The sequence below is a fragment of the Mustela nivalis genome, assembly GCF_964662115.1.
Source record: "Mustela nivalis genome assembly, chromosome: 2".
Taxonomy (NCBI): Eukaryota; Metazoa; Chordata; class Mammalia; order Carnivora; family Mustelidae; genus Mustela; species Mustela nivalis.
In genome coordinates, this window is record NC_139021.1 from 184,711,799 (window position 1) to 184,734,073 (window position 22,275).

The 22,275-nt window shown below is 47.1% G+C and overlaps 1 protein-coding gene across 1 annotated transcript in view; it reads left to right on the forward strand.

The window, feature by feature from the left end:
• The first annotated feature begins 4,218 nt into the window (after positions 1 to 4,218).
• Positions 4,219 to 22,275, forward strand: part of GLRX3 (glutaredoxin 3) — a 32,303-nt gene continuing 14,246 nt past the window's right edge. The window contains exons 1-4 of the mRNA XM_082719699.1: positions 4,219 to 4,381; positions 10,773 to 10,881; positions 19,506 to 19,580; positions 20,319 to 20,520. Coding sequence (XP_082575825.1) covers positions 4,293 to 4,381; positions 10,773 to 10,881; positions 19,506 to 19,580; positions 20,319 to 20,520 — 475 coding nt within the window. The 5' untranslated portion in view covers positions 4,219 to 4,292. The remainder of the gene's footprint in view (positions 4,382 to 10,772; positions 10,882 to 19,505; positions 19,581 to 20,318; positions 20,521 to 22,275) is intronic.

Genomic DNA, 22,275 nt, shown 5'->3' on the forward strand with positions numbered 1-22,275 from the left:
GGTACATGCTTACCCATGTAGTCACATCTTAGGAGAACCTGGAGGGCTGTGGAACCATCAGATAACACACACATCTGAAAAGAAATGGAATGTATTTTTATTGGCACAACCAAGATGAAGTATGTCTTGAAATCTGTTTTACAAATAAACTTGCACATAAATTGTCCATTCACTGCTTCGAAATCTTTTTTCACATTTGAGGAGCTGTCAGGGGTCCCTAATAAACATGAGTCTTATTTAGTTTACTGGATATATAATTCTTCTTTTCTTTGAAAATAATTATTTTTCAAGCAAGTGCAGCAAAAATACAACCAATAAAAATCTAGCTATGACAGCATAAACAACGTTTATAGCCAGCATATACATAGAGTTCTTCCAATAAAAGCAGTTTCTAGTAGGCAAAGGAACACAGAAAATTGGCCGACTGGTGCCGAGATCCAAGACTGGGCTCCTAAGGGTTGACAGACAAAGCCTCACCGCCTGTTGCCACTTCCCCGTCAGGATAGTCCCTGACTGTCGGGACCTGCTGGAACATCCCGCCTGCCGGCACGTTTCAACATGGTTTGTGAGACGCCCTCCCCGCGACCCAATCTTGAAGGGGCCGCCAAAGCTGATGGATAGTGGGGTGAGAAGGTCCTGGGAGGGCTCTGGAGGTCAGGACACAGACCTTCTACCTTTTGGTTCTCCCTGTTCTGTGTCCAGAGCTGTGGTCTCTTGAGAGGGCGGTGCCAGGGTGAGTGCAGGGCTGGGGCACGGGGTTTAGGGTGGATTTCACAGAATCTGGCCCAGGGATTCTGCTCTGGATTTTGGTCACTTCCAGTCCCCTGGAAGGCCCCTGCGCCGTTTGGGCGCTTCCCAGCCCTGTACCCAGCGGTGGTCACCGTGCCCCTGGTTAGGAGCCCTGGCCACCAGTGTGTGTGGACAGAGTGTGAGCCTGCGGGGAGTGGGGGGAAGGGGGAGACTCCTGGTGTCCCCAGCCAGGTGCAGACCCCTCCTGGGGAGCTCCATGTTCGAGGGTTCTCAGCAGACGTGCGGGTGCTCATTTATGCTTTTTATAGTAGCTGGAGAAGATGTTATCCCAGCTTGAGAACAGAAATTAAAATATGTATCCTTCAGGTGCAAATCTACTGTACTTACAGTTTTACTGTTTCTCTGCAGGGGGGCTCCATTAATCTTGTAACAGGGAAATTCCTAAGGAAATTAATTCCCTCCAGTTGGGGTTATTCTCAACTGGTCTTCGGGGGCGGAGTAATTGGAATTTAAGAGTCTCTTTTAAAAGAAAGGAAACATTGGCCATTTTACTTGAATAACAACACTTTTTAATGCCATGCTTTGCCCATTAAAAACGGCTGGCTCATTCTCTCCCTCTCCGAACTCCTGTGTCTCTCAGCACCTTGGGGTGAAATTTACAACCTGACCCCCCTGCGAAGCAGCCCCCCACCCGCCCCCTGCCAGGCTGGGGTTTTATTCCCGTCCTCTTCTGTCTTGTCCAGGCACTCCTCCTCACCATGGCTCATTGGTGTCTGCATTGCCCTTGGCCCTGTGCCCTGCCAGGGAGACACTTGGCCCCGGGAAGGAAGGATGTGTCATTAAAAATGCACGGCTAAAATAGTTCCTCGCCTGTTGAGGAGCAGTAAATGTCAGCTGTCGTTACCGGAAAAAATGATCACTCCTCCATCTCTCTCGCGCACACTCTTCTTTAAAATGGGGTCAATTCACCAGCGTCGGTGGACCTGCTTTGCTCCCAGGAAGGCCCCCTGCAGCTCTGTCTAGAGCTCTGGCTCTCCTAGGCCAGGATTTCCGTCTTCAGGACCCATCACCCAAGCTTCCTCACGTTCCTGGTCCCTGAGGTGCCACACAGCACCCTTGGGGAGACCTAACACCCATTTCAGGACTGTGCTGCTGTCCTGGGACAGCTGTTCCTGCCTGAGGAGAGTATGGAAGCCCAGGAGAGGCCCCTGCCCCAGGGACACGTCAGGTAAAATATCACTGGGTTCCCAAAAGGGATGCCGTGAGGGAATAGGACATGGCTACATGGTGCTTAAATATGGGGTCGGCAGAAGGTCAGTGTCTGGTATGAACACACACTGGGGACAGAGGCCAAAATCAGCCACAGTATCTTGCTTTCCTGTGTTTTTAAGGTTCTGAGCCCTAACAGGGTGTTGGGAAAGCCAAGTCCAGAATACTCTGTAACAGGCCAAACCAGTTTAAAATGATGATGAGGAGTTTTCCCTTTTAGGTGCGACGTGGTTAGAGAGAGGACAGGGTATTAACAGCCTGTGGGTGGGATGGGGGCTGTGGTGGGCCGTCAGGTGGGCTTGAGGTGGTAACAGCAAGCCTGGGGGGGGGTCTTGATGCGGCCCCTTCCCTGCTATGGATCTGGGCGTTTCCTTAGCTACGGTGTGTAGGTAGGTGGTGATGTCTTTACGTCAGCAGCTGGACAGAGCACTGAGTGATAAATGCAGACGCAGGGTGAAGACTTTGGCAGGGGCAGGTATATCTGCCTGCAGATCCGCCGCTCACCAGCAAGAGCCGCACACTGGTTGGGCTCAGGGCCTGGCAGAGCGGTCTGGTCTCTCTCGCCAAAGTTAGAGCGTTTTTTTTTTTAAATTTTATTTATTTATTTGACAGACAGAGATCACAGGCAGGCAGAAAGGCAGGCACAGAGAGTGGAAGGGAAGCCGGTTCCCTGCAGAGCAGAGAGCCCAATGTGGGGCTCAATCCCAGGACCCTGGTATCATGACCTGAGCCGAAGGCAGAGGCTTTAACCCACTGAGCCACCCAGGTGCCCCAAGTTAGAGCGTTTTAAAGCTCAGAGGTCAGCTTCTAACCCTGAGGCCTGTTGATGTCAACAGTGAGAGCTGCAGAGAGAGCCTGAGGCAGAAGTGGAAAGGTAACCTGGGAGTTTCCCTAAAGTTCTTTCCTGAAAGCAGAGAGGTGCTCTGTAGCTGGTGTGTGCTGCTCTTAGCAAATTCCATTTAAAGGGAAAATCAGGCTTTTTAAAACAGCCCCATTAGAGGGAGTGATTACTGCTGCTTTTTGAAAAAGAATGACTATAGCACATTTCCCTAGTGCATTACAGTTTCATTATTTTTTAAATGACAAAGTCAGTTCATGTCCTTTGAAAAAATGCAAATGACACTAAAAAGTACCGGTGTAAAAAGGGAAGGTCCTCCCTTTGATTCCCCTCTTTTCTGGGGGCAAGCTCTGCTAACACTTTGGGACATATCCTTCTGAAGACCTTTTTTCTGTGTACTGTTCAGCTTATATACAGTCATGCTATTTTACTTACCTATAGTTCTGTTTAAAACGGCCATCAGAGTACATACATCCTATTTTGCAACGGGCTATTTCCCCCCACCTTCTATTGCATTTTTGCATAGTAATTGCTAGGTTTCATTTATTTTTTAAAAAAGCCTTTTTTTGGGTACATTTTAAAATAATTTCGTGCCACGTGCAGTTGTTAGGAATAATAGAGAGAGATCCTGCGCATATTCTCCCCCAAAGATGACCTCCCGCAAAGCTGTAGCACGAAATCACAACCGGGATGTCCACATTCCCGCCATCCGCCCCTCTTCTTCGGGTTCCCCAGTGTTACTGGAAAGCGTGTGTGTGTGTGTGCGCGTGTGTTTTGTCCCATGCAATCCCATGTTTAGGTTTGCATATGCACCACCGCAGTTGGGATACAAAACAGTTCCTCGGGGGCGCCTGGGTGGCTCAATGGGTTGGGGCCTCTGCCTTCGGCTCAGGTCACGATCCCGGACCCTGGGATCGAGCCCCGTGTCGGGCTCTGCGCTCAGCGGGGAGCCTGCTTCCCCCCGCCCCCGCCTGTTTCTCTGCCTACTTGTCATCTCTGTGTCCAAAAAACCACAAAAACCAAAAACCAGTTCCTCGTGGCTCTTACTGTATCTTAAACGTGATTTCCCACTTTCGGTAATATCCCCGTCTTCTGCTTAATTTCATGTTAGGTTACAATGTCATCCTGTCGAATGCCCAGACCTCGTGACTTCACCTGCACTCAGTGACCCGCGCGCACCCCTTACCCCGCGGCCGTCGGAGCGGCGCCGAGCGCGCGGGGCCCGGGGGCCGTGCGGAGCCGGCTGGGGGCGGGGCCGGCAGCGCGCGGGTCCCGCACGCGGACGCTCCCCCGGAAGCCCCGCCCCTGCTCCGCGCTCGCTGCCGGCGCCGGCCCGGCCCGGGGGCGGGGCAAGGGGCGGGGCTTCCGCGCGCAGCCCCGAGGCCCCGCCCCCGCCGCCCGCCGCGCTCGATTGCTCGTGTCTGGCGGCTGCAGCATGGCGGCGGGGGCGGCCGAGGCGGCGGCGGCCGTGGTGGAGGTCGGCTCAGCCCAGCACTTTGAGGAGCTGCTGCGCCTCAGAGCCCAGTGAGCGGGCGGCGGGCGGCGGGGACGCGCGCGGGGGCGGCCTCTCGGGCGGCGCGGGCGGCCCGGCTCCTTCGCGCCCGGCCCTGGGGCCTGGTGGGGCGGCGGACCGGCGGCGCCCCCGGCCCCCGAGCCCGGCCCCCGCGGGAGGAGGAACGGGGAGACAGGGCCGAGCTCGGCCTCCGGGGCCTCGGGGACGCGGTGACTCAGCCCCGGGGCCGGGGGGAGCGGGTGCGCGGACCCCGCCGGCGCGACCGAGGCGCGGGCCCGGCTCGCTTTGTCCGCGGGCGGCGGCTCCGGGAGGCCCGGCTGCGGGGGCGGCCGTGCCCGGCGGGCGCGCAGCGTTCGGGGCGCCGCGGAGCGGGCGGGGCTCGGGCCGTGCAGCTCACCGGCCGGCGCGCGAGGCTTTCCGGGGCCGGCGGCCGCGGTCCGCTCGGGTCTGGGGCGCGTGCCTGCCGCCGTCGGGCCGCCCCGGCGCGGAGACGGTGCGGGGAGCGCGTGCAGGCCGGGGTTCCGGGCGGCCCCGCACCTGGAGGCCGGCGGGCCCGGGTGGGAGCCCGGCCCCGCGGCCCGCGAGGCTGCCCCAGCCCCGCCTCCAGCTAGCCCTGGAGCCCCCGGGCAGGTTGCAGACTGGGCCTCCGTTTCCCCGGAGGCGACGTGGCCTGCAGGCGTGCGGCTCGGCCGGCGCAGGAGAGGATGCGGGCCGTGCGACCGGGCCTCGCGTGCGGGGCCGAGGGGCTGCGTGGTTCCGGGCAGGGCAGGCCCGTGCGCCCCAGCCCTGTGCGGCCCGCCGGACCCGAAGCGGAGGCCGGGAGCGCTGTGCTCGGAGCGCGGGTGGGATGGGGAGTCGGTCGCGGGTGCGGGAAGCCGAGCGCGGCGGCAGGTCCCGCCTCGGCAGGTCCCGCCTCGGCCCTGGTTGGCCGCGCGCCCTGGAGGGGTCGGGGTTTCCTTGGAAAAGTGTGAGGGACGAAAAGGGAAGTGACCGTCCTCGCTGACGAAGGGTGGGGGCGACTCAGGCCGCGCCGGTGGCGGGCTCGGGCGCCTGCCCCTCCTCAGCGTCCGAAGGACTGTTTTGCCTCGTGCTGCACATTTTCTTTCTTATATTTCATTTTTTATCACAAAGATCCGTGCGATCGCACAGGCGCACGATTCGGTTGTGCTCCCCGGCGGTGTGTACCGAGGTGAGGCAGGAACCGCGCACCTGCTCCTTGGGGACCAGGCGCAGCAGGCCCTGGAAGCGACCGCAGGGCGCACCTCTCGGCCGGTGCTGGTGAAAACGTAGTAAACGGCCTTGTCGCCCCGAGCATTAAATCATCCTTCCTGAGTGCCGCTTCTCAGTTTTCAAGTGTTGAGTGAATTGAAATTTTGGCCGGGCATCTGGGTGGCTCCGCGGGTGAGATGTCTGCATTCTGCTCAGGTCCTGGTCCCGGGGTGCAGGGACCGGGGTGCAGGGACCGAGCCCCGCGTCGGCTCCCTGCTCAGGGGGGAGCCTGCCCCTCCCTCTGCCTCTCCCCACTTGTGCTGGTGCTCTCCTCGCTCTCAAGTAAATGGATAAAATCTTAAAAAAACCCTGCATTTTTAGCTTTCCTAAAGTCGTCTCAGCTGTTTGTTATCACTGAAACCTCACTCGTCTGTACAGTGAGGATTGTGACTCCCACCTGCAGAAGAATTGGAAGAGGGTTGACCCATTTGTAGAATACTCAAGAGTCTAGTATAGGATGGTGTTTGGTAGATGGTCGCTGGTGTTCTCAGGATAAGTCGCTGCGGTGCAGAGCACCTAGTAGGAGCAGGGAAACAGCTGCTCACGGAGCACTAATTGTTCTGCTGATGTACAACTGGTGTTTGGTGCATTGTCCTAAATTGTATTAGTTGGGATTTGAACCTGATGTTTAAAGTTTTTCCTCAAACAGTGCACTGTGCCAGTTGGGTGATTTCATGCAGGCAGCGAGCACTCTTCCTGGAACCTGAGAGAGGGCGGCAGCGTTTGTGCTCCTTTCAGGTTTATAACCTTGTGCTCCTTGAGGTGCTGCTTCATTTGGAAGCTGAGCGTCTCAGTGGGAGGTTACTGTGGCTAATGTAAAGTTACTATTAATATTAATACCATGCTTTTATCTTTCAAATGTTTTTATATTTTTGTTTGATCTTTCCAGTATCCCAGGGTATCAGGTATTTCTATTGTATTTTGTTTAATTTTTAAATATTTTAAAAAAATATTTATTTGACAGAGTACAAGCAGGGGGAACAGCAGAGGGAGAGGGAGGAACAGGGTCCCCCACGAGCGGGGAGCCCAGTGTGGGACTCTATCCCAGGACCCGGGATCAGGACCTGAGTGGAAGGGAGATGCTTAACTGACTGAGCCACCTAGGTGCTCTATATTTAAAAAAAAAAAAAAAATATATATATATATATATATATACATATACACACACACACACACACACACACATTTATTTATTTTTGAAGATTTTATTTATTTATTTGACAGACAGAGATCACAAGCAGGCAGAGAGGCAGACAGAGAGAGTGGAAGGGAAGCAGGTTCCCTGCTGAGCAGAGAGCCCGATGCGGGGCTCCATCCCAGGACCCTGAGATCATGACCTGAGCCGAAGGCAGACGCTTAACCCACTGAGCCACCCAGGCACCCCCCGCTTATTTTAAAAATATTTAATTTATTTATTTGACAGAGCACAAGCAGGGGGAGCAGCAGGCAGAGTGAGAGGGAGAAGCAGGCTTCTGCTGGGCGGGGAGCCCAATGTGGGGCTCCATCCCATGGCTCTAGGATCATGACCTGAGCCAAAGGCAGACACTTAGGCGACTGAGCCACCCAGGGGTCCCTAGTTATTGCTGTTTTACAATATGGAAGTTAAGATCGCACATTTAAATTAAGATTTAAATTACTCTTCAAAACCATGTCAGTGGTAATGAAATTTAAGTTGTGTGGGTATGCCATTTTTTCCTTTTTATTAAACTATTATAGTATAATTGATATGCAATAGTATATTAGTTTAAAGGGTATCTTTTTTTGCATGTTAGTTCATATTATTAAAAATGGTAATATCTTAAAATTTTAAAAAATACAGTCATTGTGAAAATTTTTCCATGTCATTAAAGTTTTTTGAAATGATTTTTAATGGCTTGATAATATTTTGTTATAGGACCATTAAAAAAGCTATAGTGTTGTTAAGAATTGGTTCTTCCTGTTAAATGTTGTGTAAGATCATGGGAAAGTACTCATATATATACATCTTTGTGTCTTTAATTACTTCTTAGGATACTTGACAGTGTATAAGAAATTTCTGAAAGGTTCCAATTTAATCTTTACCAGTAGGATATGGAAATGATTGGTTTCTTCCATCTTTTTTTTTTTAATCATAGAATATTATTATTTAAAAAATCCTTTTTCAATTTAGTTAGAAGTGGTATCCTGGCTTTTTTAAAAAGATGAGGCATTACTTAACATACCATAAGGAAATGCACAGATCTTAATAGCTAGCTGCGATGAATTTTGACAGTCATATATACAAAAGTAACCACCATTCCAAACAACATAGAGTCCCAGAATGTTCTTTCCCATAGTTTCTGCCACTGACCTGCTCTTTGTTACTATAGGTTAGTTTTGCCGGTTCTTGGTACTTGATGTAAATGGAGTTACACAGCTCATGGTCTTGTACCTCTAGGATGTTCTCTGCATCGTGTTTTTAAGGTGCATGTTGTGTGCCCCTGTAGGTGGTTCCTTTTTACTGCCGACTAGTATTCTGTTGTTTAAAACGTATAAAACATATAAAACCGTATAAAACGGTTTCTCCAGCTTGTGGTCATTTGGGGTTATTTCCAGTTTTTGGCTGTTGTGTCCGATGACGCTGTGAGCATTTTTATTGACTTATGTATTAATTTTTTAAAAAATGTATTTGAGAGAGAGCGAGCGCGAGTTGGGGAGGCAGGGTCCTAGGGAGAAGCAGACCCCCTCTGAGCCGGGAGCTTGATGTGGAACTGGGTCCTGGCACTCCAGGATAGCCACCTGAGCCCGAGGCAATCACTTAACCAGTTGAACCACCCAGGCGCCCCTGCTTTCAGCATTCTTGTGCAGTTCTTGTCCTTTTGTGGGAGCCCTGGGCCTTGGGGCCTCCCCAGCATCCTCTGCAGAGGCTCGCTGGCCAGAGCTCAGCCCCAGGGCCCCAGACAGCGGCAGGGATGACTGAGCAGTGTCGTCAGGCTCAGTGCCAGGAGGAAAGGGACACAGCACAGTCTCTGCCATAGACCCCGAGGCCCGCCCAACCACAGATGGAAGTTTCTGAGTTCTGCTGGACACCCACGGGTCAGGGACCCACAATACATCCTTTCCAGCCTTGGCTGGGTCTTTCGCGCTTTCCTCTTGCGTGCCCCTGGGCAGCTCTCCCTTCTTGCTCACTGCTGTCTATGACTGCAGGCCTCAGCAAATGACTGCTTCCTTGCCTGGGAAAATCGGACTTCAGGAGCCTCCCCCACCCCCCCACCCCAACATCTAACATTTATTTGTAGCTTCACCCATTCTTGATTCCTTCACTCCTGACCCAGAGGAGGCTGTCCCTTCCCTCTCGGTGAATTCTCTGCTCTTGTATCCCCTCTCCTGCCACCCCCGAGAGCTGGTATCCTCAGCCTCTCTTGCATCTTCATCCTTCCCTCCCCCCTGGACTACACCCTATGAAACCAACACGAAGATTTTCTTGCATTAAAGAAAAAAAGCAAATCCCTTGATCCTTTCTTCCCCTCTGCCTAGCACTCTCTCTGTTTACAGGCAGCTCTCTTCGAGTGCAGATTTCTAGCCCCCGACAGCCTCTTCTTCGTTCAGTCCCTGCATGCTGCCGTCTGGCCTGGCTGGATTGGACGGTTGTCACTCCTTGGTTCTCGACATCCTTTTCTTGACTTTTGGGAGGTATTTATTTATTTATTTATTTATTTGACAGAGAGAGATCACAAGTAGGCAGAGAGGCAGGCAGAGAGAAGAGAGGGAAGCAGGCTCCCCGCTGAGCAGAGAGCCCGATGCGGGACTCGATCCCAGGACCCTGAGATCATGACCTGAGCCGAAGGCAGCAGCTTAACCCACTGAGCCACCCAGGCGCCCCTTGGGAGGCCTTTTAACCTTGCTGTGCTTTTTGGGCTTCATTCTCTGGTCTACTGCCTGGGTTCCTTTTCCTCCATCTGTCCTAACTTACTGTCGATTAAGTCCAGAGGCTCTGACCTCTGTCTTTTATCCTCTAGTGTAGGAGAGCTCGGTGCCAGCTCTATTCTTGATTTCCAAATCAAGTTCTTTTCTGTGCTCTGGACCATCGCTAACAGCTCCCCGTGCAGGTGTCCTTTCCTCTCAGGCCGGCAGCTTCTATACGTGATGAGTGGCTTCTGCCACCCGGCGTCATCAGTCAGTGAGCCAGAAGCTCACTGCTTCCAAGGTCACCAGATCCTGCCCCTCCTACCTCTCCCCCAGGACCTCCCTTGGCTTCTGCTCCCAGGCCCTGGGTGGGAGGCTCCTGCTTCTCGCAGCTGTATTGTTCCCCTGGTTTGACGGTTTGCCACTCCTTTTCTTGCCCACAGGTTAGTAGTCCTTCGTTCCTTTCTCTAGATAACGTATTTTTCAATGTGTTTTCTTGCTGATTTTTCAGATTCTTTTGGTTGGGGATGGTTATAACTTGTACTTAGAATCCTATAGAAGGGGTTTCCAGTTCAATATGAAGACAGACTTGAAGGATAGCTTAGCCAAGACTGTTTTATATGAAAATAGTTGATAAGTACACTCTGAGATGCCCAAGAACTTAGTCAATAATTTATTAATCCACTGTTCTGTCTGTTCATACCATCAATTTTTAGAAAATCTTTTGTGGTAGAATATAAAAAAAGCCCGTCTTTGTGAAAATGAGTTCCATTTTTTCCCTTGTTTTGTGCCTGTGTGCCTTGCATTTTCAACATTTTATTCCTGTTCCTATGGTCACAGTTAGACACTGGCATCACAGTGCTGTGCGTAAGTGGTGAAGGCTGCAGAGTGACTGTGCATGTGTGGTCATTTGTCACCGACGGGCGTCTTGGCCGCCACAGTCTAGTTTCCACCTATCCTAAGGGTCTGAAAACACAATTGATTTATTTGACTATTAGTTGAGATGGATGAATATTTAGAACCACTTCATATGAGCTAAGTCTTCACTCAAGAAATATCATTAACTTGAAAATTCATCCAAAAGATTGCTAAGACGTTGCAAGCCTTATATTCCAGTCTGTGTTTAATACAGTAGAATTCTAGCAGTAGAAAAACAATTCAGGCACTTCTTGTGAAGGTTGTTTTGGTAATAGAATTTAACCTCTGTCAGTGTTTCCTTATTTCTAAAGATACTGTAACTTAAAAACGTTGTATTTTGTTGATTTCCAGGTCCCTCCTTGTGGTCCATTTCTGGGCACCATGGGCCCCACAGTGTGCTCAGATGAACGACGTGATGGCAGAATTGGCCAAAGAACAGCCTCGCGTTTCATTTGTGAAGGTATGTTTGTGGCACCACGTTTTTTAGGAGGCCGACTGCATTGTATCAGTACCAGGGAGGAGGGATGTGGAGTTCCCTGTGTTTGTAATTGCCGCTAGTGTTCTTTTTGCAGTAGATTATTATTATTATTATTATTGTGAAGGTTTATTAAGTGAAGATCTAGAAGAAGCTCTTAAAAGCAAGGGGATCTTGACAGGGTTGCCTGCAGTAGATTATTCTTAAAAATCTTAAAATTGTTTTGCATTTCTCAAGTACCAAGTACCGTGATCATCAGCACACGTTCCCTAACACACGTGTGGCGGGAGGACACAACCAGGAAATTGCAGCGTGAGCAGCGGGGATGTTTTCCGGCAGAAGCAGCCGGGTCATTCACTGCGGACCGTCGTGGTTGGAGTATAGTAACAATATTAACGAAGCTTGCTTCCTTGAAGCGCAGGGCGTGATGTGGAAAGCCAGTGAAGGAAGGGTGTGTGGAGGCCGCCAGGGAGCAGGGGAACAGGAAGCAGCTGCCTGCGATCGGGTCCATGCAGACCCCCAGGAGAAACGGAAAGCTTTTCTCATCTGTTCAGGAAGCGGAGGAGGAGAGCCCCGCATCTCCCCGCCTTGCCTTGTTTTGCCCAGCGTCGCACACTCTGCGTCCCTGGTTTGTCTCTTGTGGGGGCACGTGCCGGGAAGGTGATGGTCGAGGCTGTAGATCAGCTCACCTGGTTGAGCACATTTAATGCCGTCATTCAGGACTTAGTCCTGGTTGAGGCAACAAAGCCCAGATAGGAGTCAGGAATCTTAGAAATGAAGTTTTGAGAAGGCAGGCACACCCTGTATTCAAGAGCTTGAATCCTTAGGATTTAAAGAAACAAAAAGTTCCAAATCCTTATTTTTTAAAACCAGAATTAGTGAGTTGAGAGCACATGTTGACAGATATACCCATAGATGGGGCTAAAAGTGTTATCTTCTGTATTTTCCGCTTTTTATATAAACTGAAAACAGAATTCTGACAGACTAATTCATCTGTGTAATAGGCGATGTAATTTTCAGGCAATTTCTATACAGGTAAGTGTGCTTCGAATAGGTTTTGCATTAGATGTCTCAGAATCAGAACAGCGTAAAAGGTAGACAGTGAGAACGCTCCCCTGTACCTTCCCTGTCAGCCCTGGTATCCCACCCTGTAAAGAAGGGACTGCTTATATTAATTTTGCATGAATCTTTTCAGTGTTTTTTTGTGAAGGTAGAGCAAATATAGATGTAATAGTTAGCTTTTTAAAATTTAAGGACTTATTTAAAATTCCAATGAAATGTATAATGTAACCTTAGAATGTAACCCTAAAATGTCCAATATAAATAATAGAAGGAGACATTAAAACTGCATGTTTGGTCAGCGATAAAAGATAATGATTACCAGTGAAATGAATGATTAAACATTTCAATCATAAGATTAATCAAGATGATGGTAATTGTTGCATGTCTGGCTTTATGTGTATAATGTTACTGGTTAGGTAGCACATTGTTCTTAGTTGCCATCTGAATGATTTATTTAAGGCGACTATAGAATTACTTCTCACATTGGTACCACCCTTGGCAGTGAGATTGTAAGTTGTTGAAGTGCTTAAGTGTCTGAGTATGCCAGGGGTTGGGACGTCCTTATCTGTCGGGGACTCCGGAACCTGAGTGCACCTGCTCTTCGTGGAGAGGCTGACCGCATGAGGTGGGTAGCCCTCCCAGGAGGCGTTGCTTTCTGGAAATTCACTCTGTGGAGTAGTTTTGCTTCTCTTTCTTTCTTTTTTTTTTTTTTATATATATATATTTTTTAGGATTTTATTGATTTTAGAAAGAGAGCACGTGAGTGGAGGGGAGCTGCATGGGGGGGGGGCACGGGTGCGGGAAGAATCTCAAAATCTCAAGAGACGTTGCACTGACCATGGAGCCTGACATAGGGCTCCATCTCACAACCCTGAGATCGTGACCTGAACTGAAACCAAGAGTTGGATGCTCAAGCAGCTGAGTCACCAGGCATCCCAGTAGTGTTTCTTGTAAGTGGTAAAAATAATTTTCATGGAGTTTATAAGGTAGGTAATTTAAATGTTGAGCAAATAAGTGAAATATTTGAGCGATCTGTTGGTATGCCTCAGTAAGAGAGGATGCAGTTCCTTTAAAAAGAGCTCGCTTTTGTCAGGGAGAGCTCTTGAGCCATCTCGGGTAGAGAACCCATGTTCAGCCTCCTCTGTCCCTTTTAATTTGATTTCTTAGTTTTTTGTTTTTGTTTTTTTCTTTTTAAAGATACTGTTAGAGAGTGAGAGAGAGTGCACGAGCTCTGTGGTGGGGGGCGTGGCATAGGGAGAAGGAGAAGCAGACTCCCCACTGAGCAGAGAGCCTGACGTGGGACTTGATCCCAGGACCCTGAGATCATGATCTGAGCTAAAGGCAGGCGCCTAACGGACTGAGCCACCCAGGTTCCCCCAGTCTGGCATTTTTGACTTGTGAATTATAGAGATCAGTTGATTGCTTAACTTACATTTACAAAATCATTGTATGAGGTGTTCTTAAACATGATGTTTCGAAGAGTTTTGAAGGTCATAAAGTTTTGTGACCATAAGTAGTTTCTTACTTTGTGGATGATGGAAAAGCAATACCTGAGAAAAGCAAGCGTGCCTTTTGGCCTGGGTATCCTGCTCACTGGAACAGGTTGCTGAAAGGCAGGACCCGTAGGTTTACTGGAGCTGAATGAGCTCGCTTTTGCTTGTGCTGAGGGTGCGGTGACGGAGGGCGCCCGTGCTCCTCGGCACTGTGCGGTGCGTCCTCTCCCGCGCTGGCCACCCTGTCTAGACCTCCCTGAGGCTCTGGGCCCCAGGTGGAGGGTTGCCCGCATCCAAGGGCTTAGAGGAGTTACACGAGTTACTTGTACAGCTGAAAGTCTTATTGAAAACTTAACATTTGTTCAAAATAAAGTTAAATGACGAATTAAAATGTTACATGCCCTTGCTTTTCAAATTATGTAAAGTCAGCTTGTTGGCATTTTATCTTTAACTAAAATGGAAAAACACATTTATCATTTAATCGCTTGTTTGGGAGATAGAATCTTTCAAGATCTCGTGTCTGGTGGAGAGGGAGGAAGGAGGAAGAGCAGCTCAAGGCTCCTTGTGCTGGGGACGCTGGGTGCCACCTGCTCTGTTTGAGCTCCAGATCAAGTTCATCTTTTTATAGGCGTGGCCATTCATTTTTAACTTTACATTTGATTTTATTATGATTTAGTTATTGAAATTTTATTCAATTTTTTAATTATTAAATTTATCATTACTTTTTCTCCATATTAAAGTTGTATGTTGTTAAAGTACTCAACGTGATGATTTAGTTCAAATCCATTTTCTATGAAATCTCCTGTGTACTCCTGTGGCTTTTATTCCTTTCATCTCTGAACTTAGTCTGTGCCATTGGTTCCACTATTAGTTAGAGACTCTTGTGTTTTTTCTGTTCTGTCATTTGATTTCTTGTTTTAATTGGCCTTTTTTTTTTTTTTTTTAAGAGAGAGCACTTGTGGGGGTGGGGTGAGGGAAAGAAGGGAGAGAGAGAATCCCAAGCAGACTTCATCCCCAGCCCAGAGCGCAACGTGGGGCTCAATCTCACAACCCCGAGATCAGGATCTGAGCGAAAATCAAGTGGGACACCCAACCGCCTGACCTACCCAGATGTCCCTTGTTTGTTCTTGACTAGATGCTGGGATACTTGAAACAGAGACCTTTATCTTACCTTGTTTTCATTGCTTTCTCTGTGAGGTGGCCCCCACCTTCTGTGCCACCCTCCCGCACCCCTCTTCCAACTTGGTATTCTGCTCTAGTTAGGCTGTGGTATTCATTTCCTTGACAGTGCACTTTAGTCCGTCAGTTCTCAAAGTCAGGCTTATTTTCTGCCTGGTTGGTGAGGTTTGTACTACTGTTTCATTTAGTAATGGTCTTGTTACACTGTACGGTACCTGCCATACTTGAATTTTATTATGTCCGTGGTCACTTTAGGTATGATGGCGGAGGTATAGAGGGGGTTATATACTTAAATTAGCATTTTTTTATTTTCAGAAACTAAGACGTGTTTTAGTTTGATTTATCATTGAATGTGCAAGTATCTTAAAATACAGTTCATAGTATTTAATTTCTAAGGGTTTATATAATCAGTGTAGATAAATTCTATATGGTTATAGAAATGTTTTATTCTAAATGTCTGTACAATTAGCTTGTGTAAACAGACAATGTTGGGCAATCTCCAGAAGGGTACTAACCAGCTGTCTAGCTAGGTACCAGGTAGCTGAATTCCTGTTTCTCAGCACCAGAGAATACTGGTATAATAATAATAATAGTAATATTGATAATAACGATGATGATGGCATTTTAGAGAACATATGTAGGATTCCATTTTGGGGGAACTCTTAAAAATGCCTCTCAGATAATTCAAGTAGAATTGCTAAATCTTAAAAATACCCCAATTTTTATTTACCCTATCTGGGTAATAAAAAAAAATACAAATAATTGACAAAGTTTATTAGTTATTCCTGGGCTAAGTTCGGTAAAGGGCTTTTAAAAGCTACCAAAAAATTTGATTTAAAAAAAATTTTCCTTTTAGATCACATGTCACAAGAGTTAGAAAGAAGCCTCTTTAAGAAACTTAACAAAATGTCTCTGAAGGTCAGGTTTAATTGTTCGCAGCCTTGGGGATCAGGACCACCCTGGCCAGTGGGCAGTGCCATTGTAGGCTTAGCAGTAGTGACCAACATTTGTTCAGTATTGTGTTAGAATTTATTTATCTAATACTTACATAGACCACCATATGCTAGTCACTGGGGGTACAGAACAGTAGGGAATTGGAGTCACATATAACCAAGGTAATTTCAGATAGTAGTAAGTTCCGAAAAGAAGGAAATAGGCCATTGAAGAGGAGGACTTGGGGGTGGGTGGGCACTTTATTTGGGTTGGGCTAGAGAGGTGTATCTTGTAAGGGAAAGCAGGAACGTGAAAAGGAGTTCTTGGAGGAGCTGGGGATGAACGTTTCGACCATACATCAGCACGTGAACACTGTCGGAGGGCCGACAGGAGGCCGGTGGAGATAATGAAGAAGGAGAGGTTATGGCTAGAGGTTGGAGAGGTAGGGAACAGCCAGATGACCTTGTGGGTGCTGGAACAGTTTGGGTATTATTCTGAGTGCAGTGGAAGTGACACATAATTGGATTTCTGTTAAGTTGATTCCTCCAGCTGTCCTGTGGGGAGTGGTTTGAAGTGGGGGAAGGAAGGAGGCAGACTAGAAGTACACTCATTAGGAAGCTGTTTTCACTGGCCAGTGACCCTGTGACTCTAGTGGAGAGGGAGCATTGAAATGATGTGATGGTCTGATTTGGCTTATATTTTGGAGGGGAAACCCGGAGGACCTGTTGATAGAGTGGATGTCCAGTGAGGGAAATGGATTCATCAAAATTGTCTCCTTTTTGATTTGGTCATCTGGATGGATTAAAGAGATCAGGTTGCCGTGGGGAGGAACAGGTGTAGTGGGAGACACCTAGTAGAGATCTGAGTGCACATGTTGAGCGTCTAGCTTGGAGGTGATGGGCAAGGTCTGGCCTGGATACAGCTTGGGCGTTGTTGCCATATTGGCGGTACTTAGAGCCACAGGGTTGGAGGAGACCACTGAAGGAGAATGAGGATAACTAGGAGAAGTGCACTCAGAACCACGTCCTGGGATGTGCCAGCCATGTAGAGGTTGGCCAGATGTGAAGGAAGATGCCAGAGAGACTGTCTCAGAGTTTGGGAAAAAGAAACAATGGGAAGCCAAGTGAAGGCTTGGTGAGAAGGTGGGTGTGGTCACATGGATGATGCTGAAATGGCAGCATGGCCGTGGAGAGCAGAACTTGGCTCTGGAGCATACTTGCCCTGCTCCACCACTCAAGGGTGTTGGAATCTTGGCTGACTTACCTAACCTTGTTAAGTGCCAGTTTCTTCTGGAAGTTAGGTGTGATAACTTCCTAATAGTACAGCATCTGTTATTGTGCCTTGAGTACACAGAATGCACTTAGAACAGTGTCTGGCCTAGATGAGTCATAGATACTAACCGTTACTGTCTTAGTGGTCTTCGGTGACCCTGGAGGCAGTGAATTCCCTGCCTCTGGATTTCCCTTGCTGTGGTAACACCTCCCTGCCTCTCTTCACCCCGCTCCACAGACATAAAGCAGACTTCAGGGGAAGTGTTTGACTTCGAGAGTCATGGTTGGCAAGCAGGTGGTTCCCACCAAAAGCATGCTGTCTGGAAATGTTCATGTTTGGTGGATGCTCAAGTCATGTATAAATTCTGTCTTTGAAATTTCATCTTTATTTTTGATTGATCCAGTAGAAAAAGTGTACCACAATATAGTGAAAAAAGCATAGGTTTTATAGTCAAGCAAACTTGTGTTTGTTTCTTAGCTCTACTACTCATTAACCGTGTGTCTGTGGACAAGTTACATCTTTACCTAGCCACCATTACATATTAATTAAAACCTTTCCAGGTTTTAATTTAGTAATTTAGGCCATTGTCTGCAAAGGGCTTGTCATGGTTTGTGGTGTTGGGCAGGCTTTCCAGGGAAGATTGCTGTTAACTCGTGACCTTTGGTCTTTTCTGAATACAGGTCAGTGTTCAGTACTCTTTATTTTTATTGATAGAACTGTCATGTTGTTTTACATCCTGTAAAAATATTCCCAACGAATTTCAGTGTGCAAAGGTTTTAGAACTTCAGGTACCCTTGATGTTCTGGGGAATGGGTTTGCCTTCAGTGGCACTGCTGGCCGGTGCTCGGGGGAACTTGTCTGTCACCACCGCCTTACTAAGATGTCACCACTGTCTTACTAAGATCACATCTTCCTAGGAGCTGCTTTGCGAGAGGTGCATGTGGTGATCTTCCTGGCTTTAGGAATTTCAAAATTTTTTGAAATTTTCTGGAAAATTGTCATTAAGGAAGACTGTTGGAAACCAGCAGGAACATGAGACCAGGCCAATTTTTAGCCACAGAGAGGCTTGTGTTTTTGAGTCCTGATGCTTCCTGTCTGGTTTGGTTAAGACTATTATGTTGTGGGTTTCTTTTTTTTTTTTTTCCTTCTCTTCTTAGTATTGCCCCTTTTTAAAATTTGTCTTATTTTGTGGTTAGAGTCCAGTAGTACCACAGGTGGGTACAGTAACTGAGCCTAACCCACTGCCAAAGTGTGGTGGGCCCTCGAGAGATTATTTGAAAGAAAGAAAATAATGAACCACCTTAATTATTGCCTTTTCTGTTCGTCTTTGGTCTGAGTGTGCAATTGTATGAAAAAAAACAACACAGAAGTTTTAAAAACTTTGAGAAAGTATGTTCTAAATAGCTGTCTTCAAATGCTTTGTCTTCTCCTTGCTCATTTTTCCAGGTTTATTGGACAGTGGATATTGATTTAAAATGTATATAATTTTCACCTTAGTACATTTTGAAAAATGAAAGTAATTAAAAATATTGTTTCAAAAAGGTGTTTTAAAGAAAAAAAAATAAAGTAGGAAAAGAGCACCCAAGAAATATTTGAAATGGAAGGTAGGAAGCAGAGACAAATGACTCTGCCTCCCATTTACCGTCAGGCTTCACTGGGATGGATAGATACTGGATCGGGGGAGTGCTAGGTAAAAATAGTGTTTCAAGCCCAGTGGAAATCTTTCATTCCTGGAAAAATACAGGATATATATTTTTAAATCTTTTAACAATATAATTTATCAATAAATTTTATTTCCTACAGGTATAATGTGAATACAGATTTTTATTGGTTTTAAAGAGTTTATATTAAATTGACAGTCCTATGAGGGAAGGATATAATATTATGTCTTGGTTTTTCTCAAAGTGTGTGGTTGAGAAAGTCCTACATAAATAGCTTACAGGAATTGTGTTCTAATTACTTAGAGTTGAGTTACTAAACATGTTTAAAATTCATATGTCAGATAGCACATCATATCGTGTTGAGGGGCCTCAAGGAGATTACCAAGCAGAATGCAGTCATCTTATTTAAAATGCATTTAAATGTGTGAATAGACCCAGAAGCAAATAGCCTAGCAAGGTATCTGCTTAGCATCTGGCAGCCTTGCAGGAGTTAACGGTAAAATTTATCAGACATCAATAGTTTATTGAAGAAATACTCCTTTTTGCTCCATAATTTGCAGAAGGCTACAGCTGTCAGTCGTGATGTACTGCCTCTTGAAATCAGTCAATAGAGCAAACAGCAAGAATTGCTGTGGGCAGAAAATAAGCGCTGTAATCATGACATAACTGGGGTCAGTGATTTATGGATTCCAATATAGTAGTAGCTGCATATGATTGAGAATTTACTAGGTCACTAGTGCACCAAAAATTTTATTCACAGCCTCCAGGCATCTTTTGAAATGTGCAACAAAATAAAAACCTCTGAACCTGTTCTGACACTGCAGACTCAGTGATGACACGCAGGCCCAGTGAGTCTCATTTAAATGTAAATGTGTCATAAACTTTCCTCCCCTCCTCTTTAAAAACATCAACAACTTGAAGGGATGATGCATGTGAAGCTGATTTACATATTGAAGTCGTAAAAAAAGGACCTTTTTATAATCAAGCTTTAAATTCTTTTATTTTAAAGTTGGAAGCTGAAGCTGTTCCTGAAGTATCTGAAAAATATGAAATTAGTTCTGTTCCCACCTTTCTGTTTTTCAAGGTAAGGATAAAGATGGCACAAGAGATCCTGCATCTGTCGTGGGCCACGGGGCTCTGTCTTGGCCCCTTTTCCCTCTCCCCGATCCCTGAACACTCAGCACTTAGTTGTTCCTCGCTGTGCCCTGTCTTCTCATAGTCTCTGTGTGTTTGCACTGACGCCGAAGCTTGGCCTGGGGATCCTGAAGAAGTGACACGGGCAGTCAGAGTTGGGGGTTCTGGACAACAATCCAGATACTTGACTGTAGACTCCGAATGTTCCCTGAATTGCGTAAAAGTTGGTTGATTAGGGCGTGTGCCTGGGCGTAATGGAACATCTGGCTGGTCCTGGTTTGATTAATGACTCTCTTAGGAAGCAGGTGCACAGCTGTGCTTTAGGGCACCCCGGAGTGTTACCACGTCCCCCCCCAGTACCGCATTTATACCCAGTGATAGACTTGTCCCAGTGAGGGAGGGGAACTCTTCTGTTTTAGGTCACACTCTGATCCGGTTTGAGTTTGAGGCGTAGTGATGTTCTCCTAGTTATGTTTACAAAAAGAGAAAACAGAAGACAATTATGTATCTCTAAAATTGAGATGCATCTGACAGTTGGTAATCAGGTTTTAAAAGACATATCTAATAATAGCTTTGACGCCTTTACAAATTGGCTAGAGCTGTGAGTTCATACTTGTTAAAATTTTGGATCGTAAAAGGGATGATGAAAGATTGCCACACATATTCTAAACGACTTTTTTAACTTCAGAATTCTCAGAAAATTGACCGGTTAGATGGTGCGCATGCCCCTGAGTTGACCAAAAAAGTTCAGCGACATGCATCTAGCGGCTCCTTCCCACCCAGTGGTAACGAGCACCCTAGAGAAGATCTCAGCCTTCGCCTGAAGAAGTTAACTCACGCCGCCCCTTGCATGTTGTTTATGAAAGGAACTCCACAGGAGCCGCGCTGTGGTAAGAAGCTGCTTTTCCAAGGACACACACTGAACGGGTGCTTTACGAGTGGGGGCGCGGCCAGGTGCCCATCTCTGTTCTGTCCGTCGCTCTTACACCTGTGCTGAGGTGCCTCCGGAGAGTTGTAATTCCCACTGGCGTTCTGTCGTGTGGTGGTGAGAGTTCGTGTGCAGCAGACACAGAGAATGCTGGAACCCAGAGGCATCTTAGAAATCATCTGATTGAAGATTTTTGTTTTATTTACATAAATACCTGAAGAGGGGGAGGCCGTTCAGGTCACCTTGGAGCGGAGTTGGGATTAGGTTCCAGCCACCACGTTGCTGTCACCTGAATGGGCCTTTTGTCTGCTCAGTTCATTTTGCTATTAACAGTTTCCTAGCTTTCTTAGCAGTCTCTCTCGACTCGTGTCATCCAGATTCAGCAGTTTGAAAATATGTAGAAGTTTGGTGGCGTTCCTGTCTCCCCTGTGCTTTTACCTTCCTTCTTGTCCCAGAGTCGAATTATGTGACTGCAGCGTTCACCTGTTGCTTATAGGTGCTAATAATGGAAAGATTCTGAATTCTGTGGCTTATAGTCACTCTTATTTTCTGTACATATATACTTGTAATTTTGTCCTTAAGTGAGTTTTAGAGTTTATTCGACCCCTCTGGTATTGGGTTTATGTTATTTTCTTTTTACTATGCCTAGTGCAGCGTTATTATGCTTCATAATTGAGCATTTAATGCCCTTTGATGGTGCTGTTGAGAATCTGAGAGTGTTTGTTTCAACTGTACAGGAGGGAGTTTATTAAGATACTCAGCAGTAAAATAGAATGTGCTACGGATCCAATTACTGCGTGTCCAGTGTGACTTTATAAAAACAACCCAGCTTACAGTGTAAATTTAATTGTAAGTTCTTCCCTATATGGTTAGCAAATTACATATTAGATTATGAAAGTCTAGTTTTAAAAATAAAGTTTCATCTTGAGGCCTGTCTTAAAAAGGTAAAGAAGTGGTTCCTTTTTCTTTCAGTTCTACTTGAAAAATGTCCTTGCTACTATTTACATATCAGGTAATGCCTGCTATTTATATGTTGAAAAACCTCGTTTCTAGGGGCACCTGGGTGGCTCAGGGGGTTAAGCCTCTGCCTCCAGCTCAGGTCATGATCCCAGGGTCCTGGGATCGAGCCCCACATCGGGCTCTCTGCTCAGCGGGGAGCCTGCTTCCCTTCCTTTCTCTCTGCCTGCCTCTCTGCCTACTTGTGATCTCTCTCTGTCGAATAAATAAATAAAATCTTAAAAAAAAAAAAAAGAAAAAGAAAAACTTCATTTCTACTAGAATTAAGCCCAGATAGCAACAGCCGGCCTTTGTTGTGCTGGTTTGTTTTTAATAGTGGTTGCAACTGGTTTACTTTCTCTCAGGCAGGAAGAACATTTCTGATACTTTCTGTAGTGACCTGAGAACAGGAACTGACAACACGAGTGTGATGGGTTTTATTCAGTGCCTTCCTTGCGTCCTGAACCGCGGTGACTGCTGTCAGATGCCGATGAGCCCGTGGGACGGGTTCTTCCCCGTAAGCCTGCAGTAAAACCCATCAAGTCCTCTCTTCTTGGGATTGGCACAGGAGCCTTCTCTCTCACCTTTCTGAGTGAGAGCCTGAGAGGACAGGCAGGTGGTTCAAGTGCAGCTTGGGAAGGGTTGCTAAGCAGCAGGGAGGCGCTGCGGTGGGAAGCGAGGTGGCCCGTGTCTCTGCAGGTGAGCTGCATCCCAACACCAC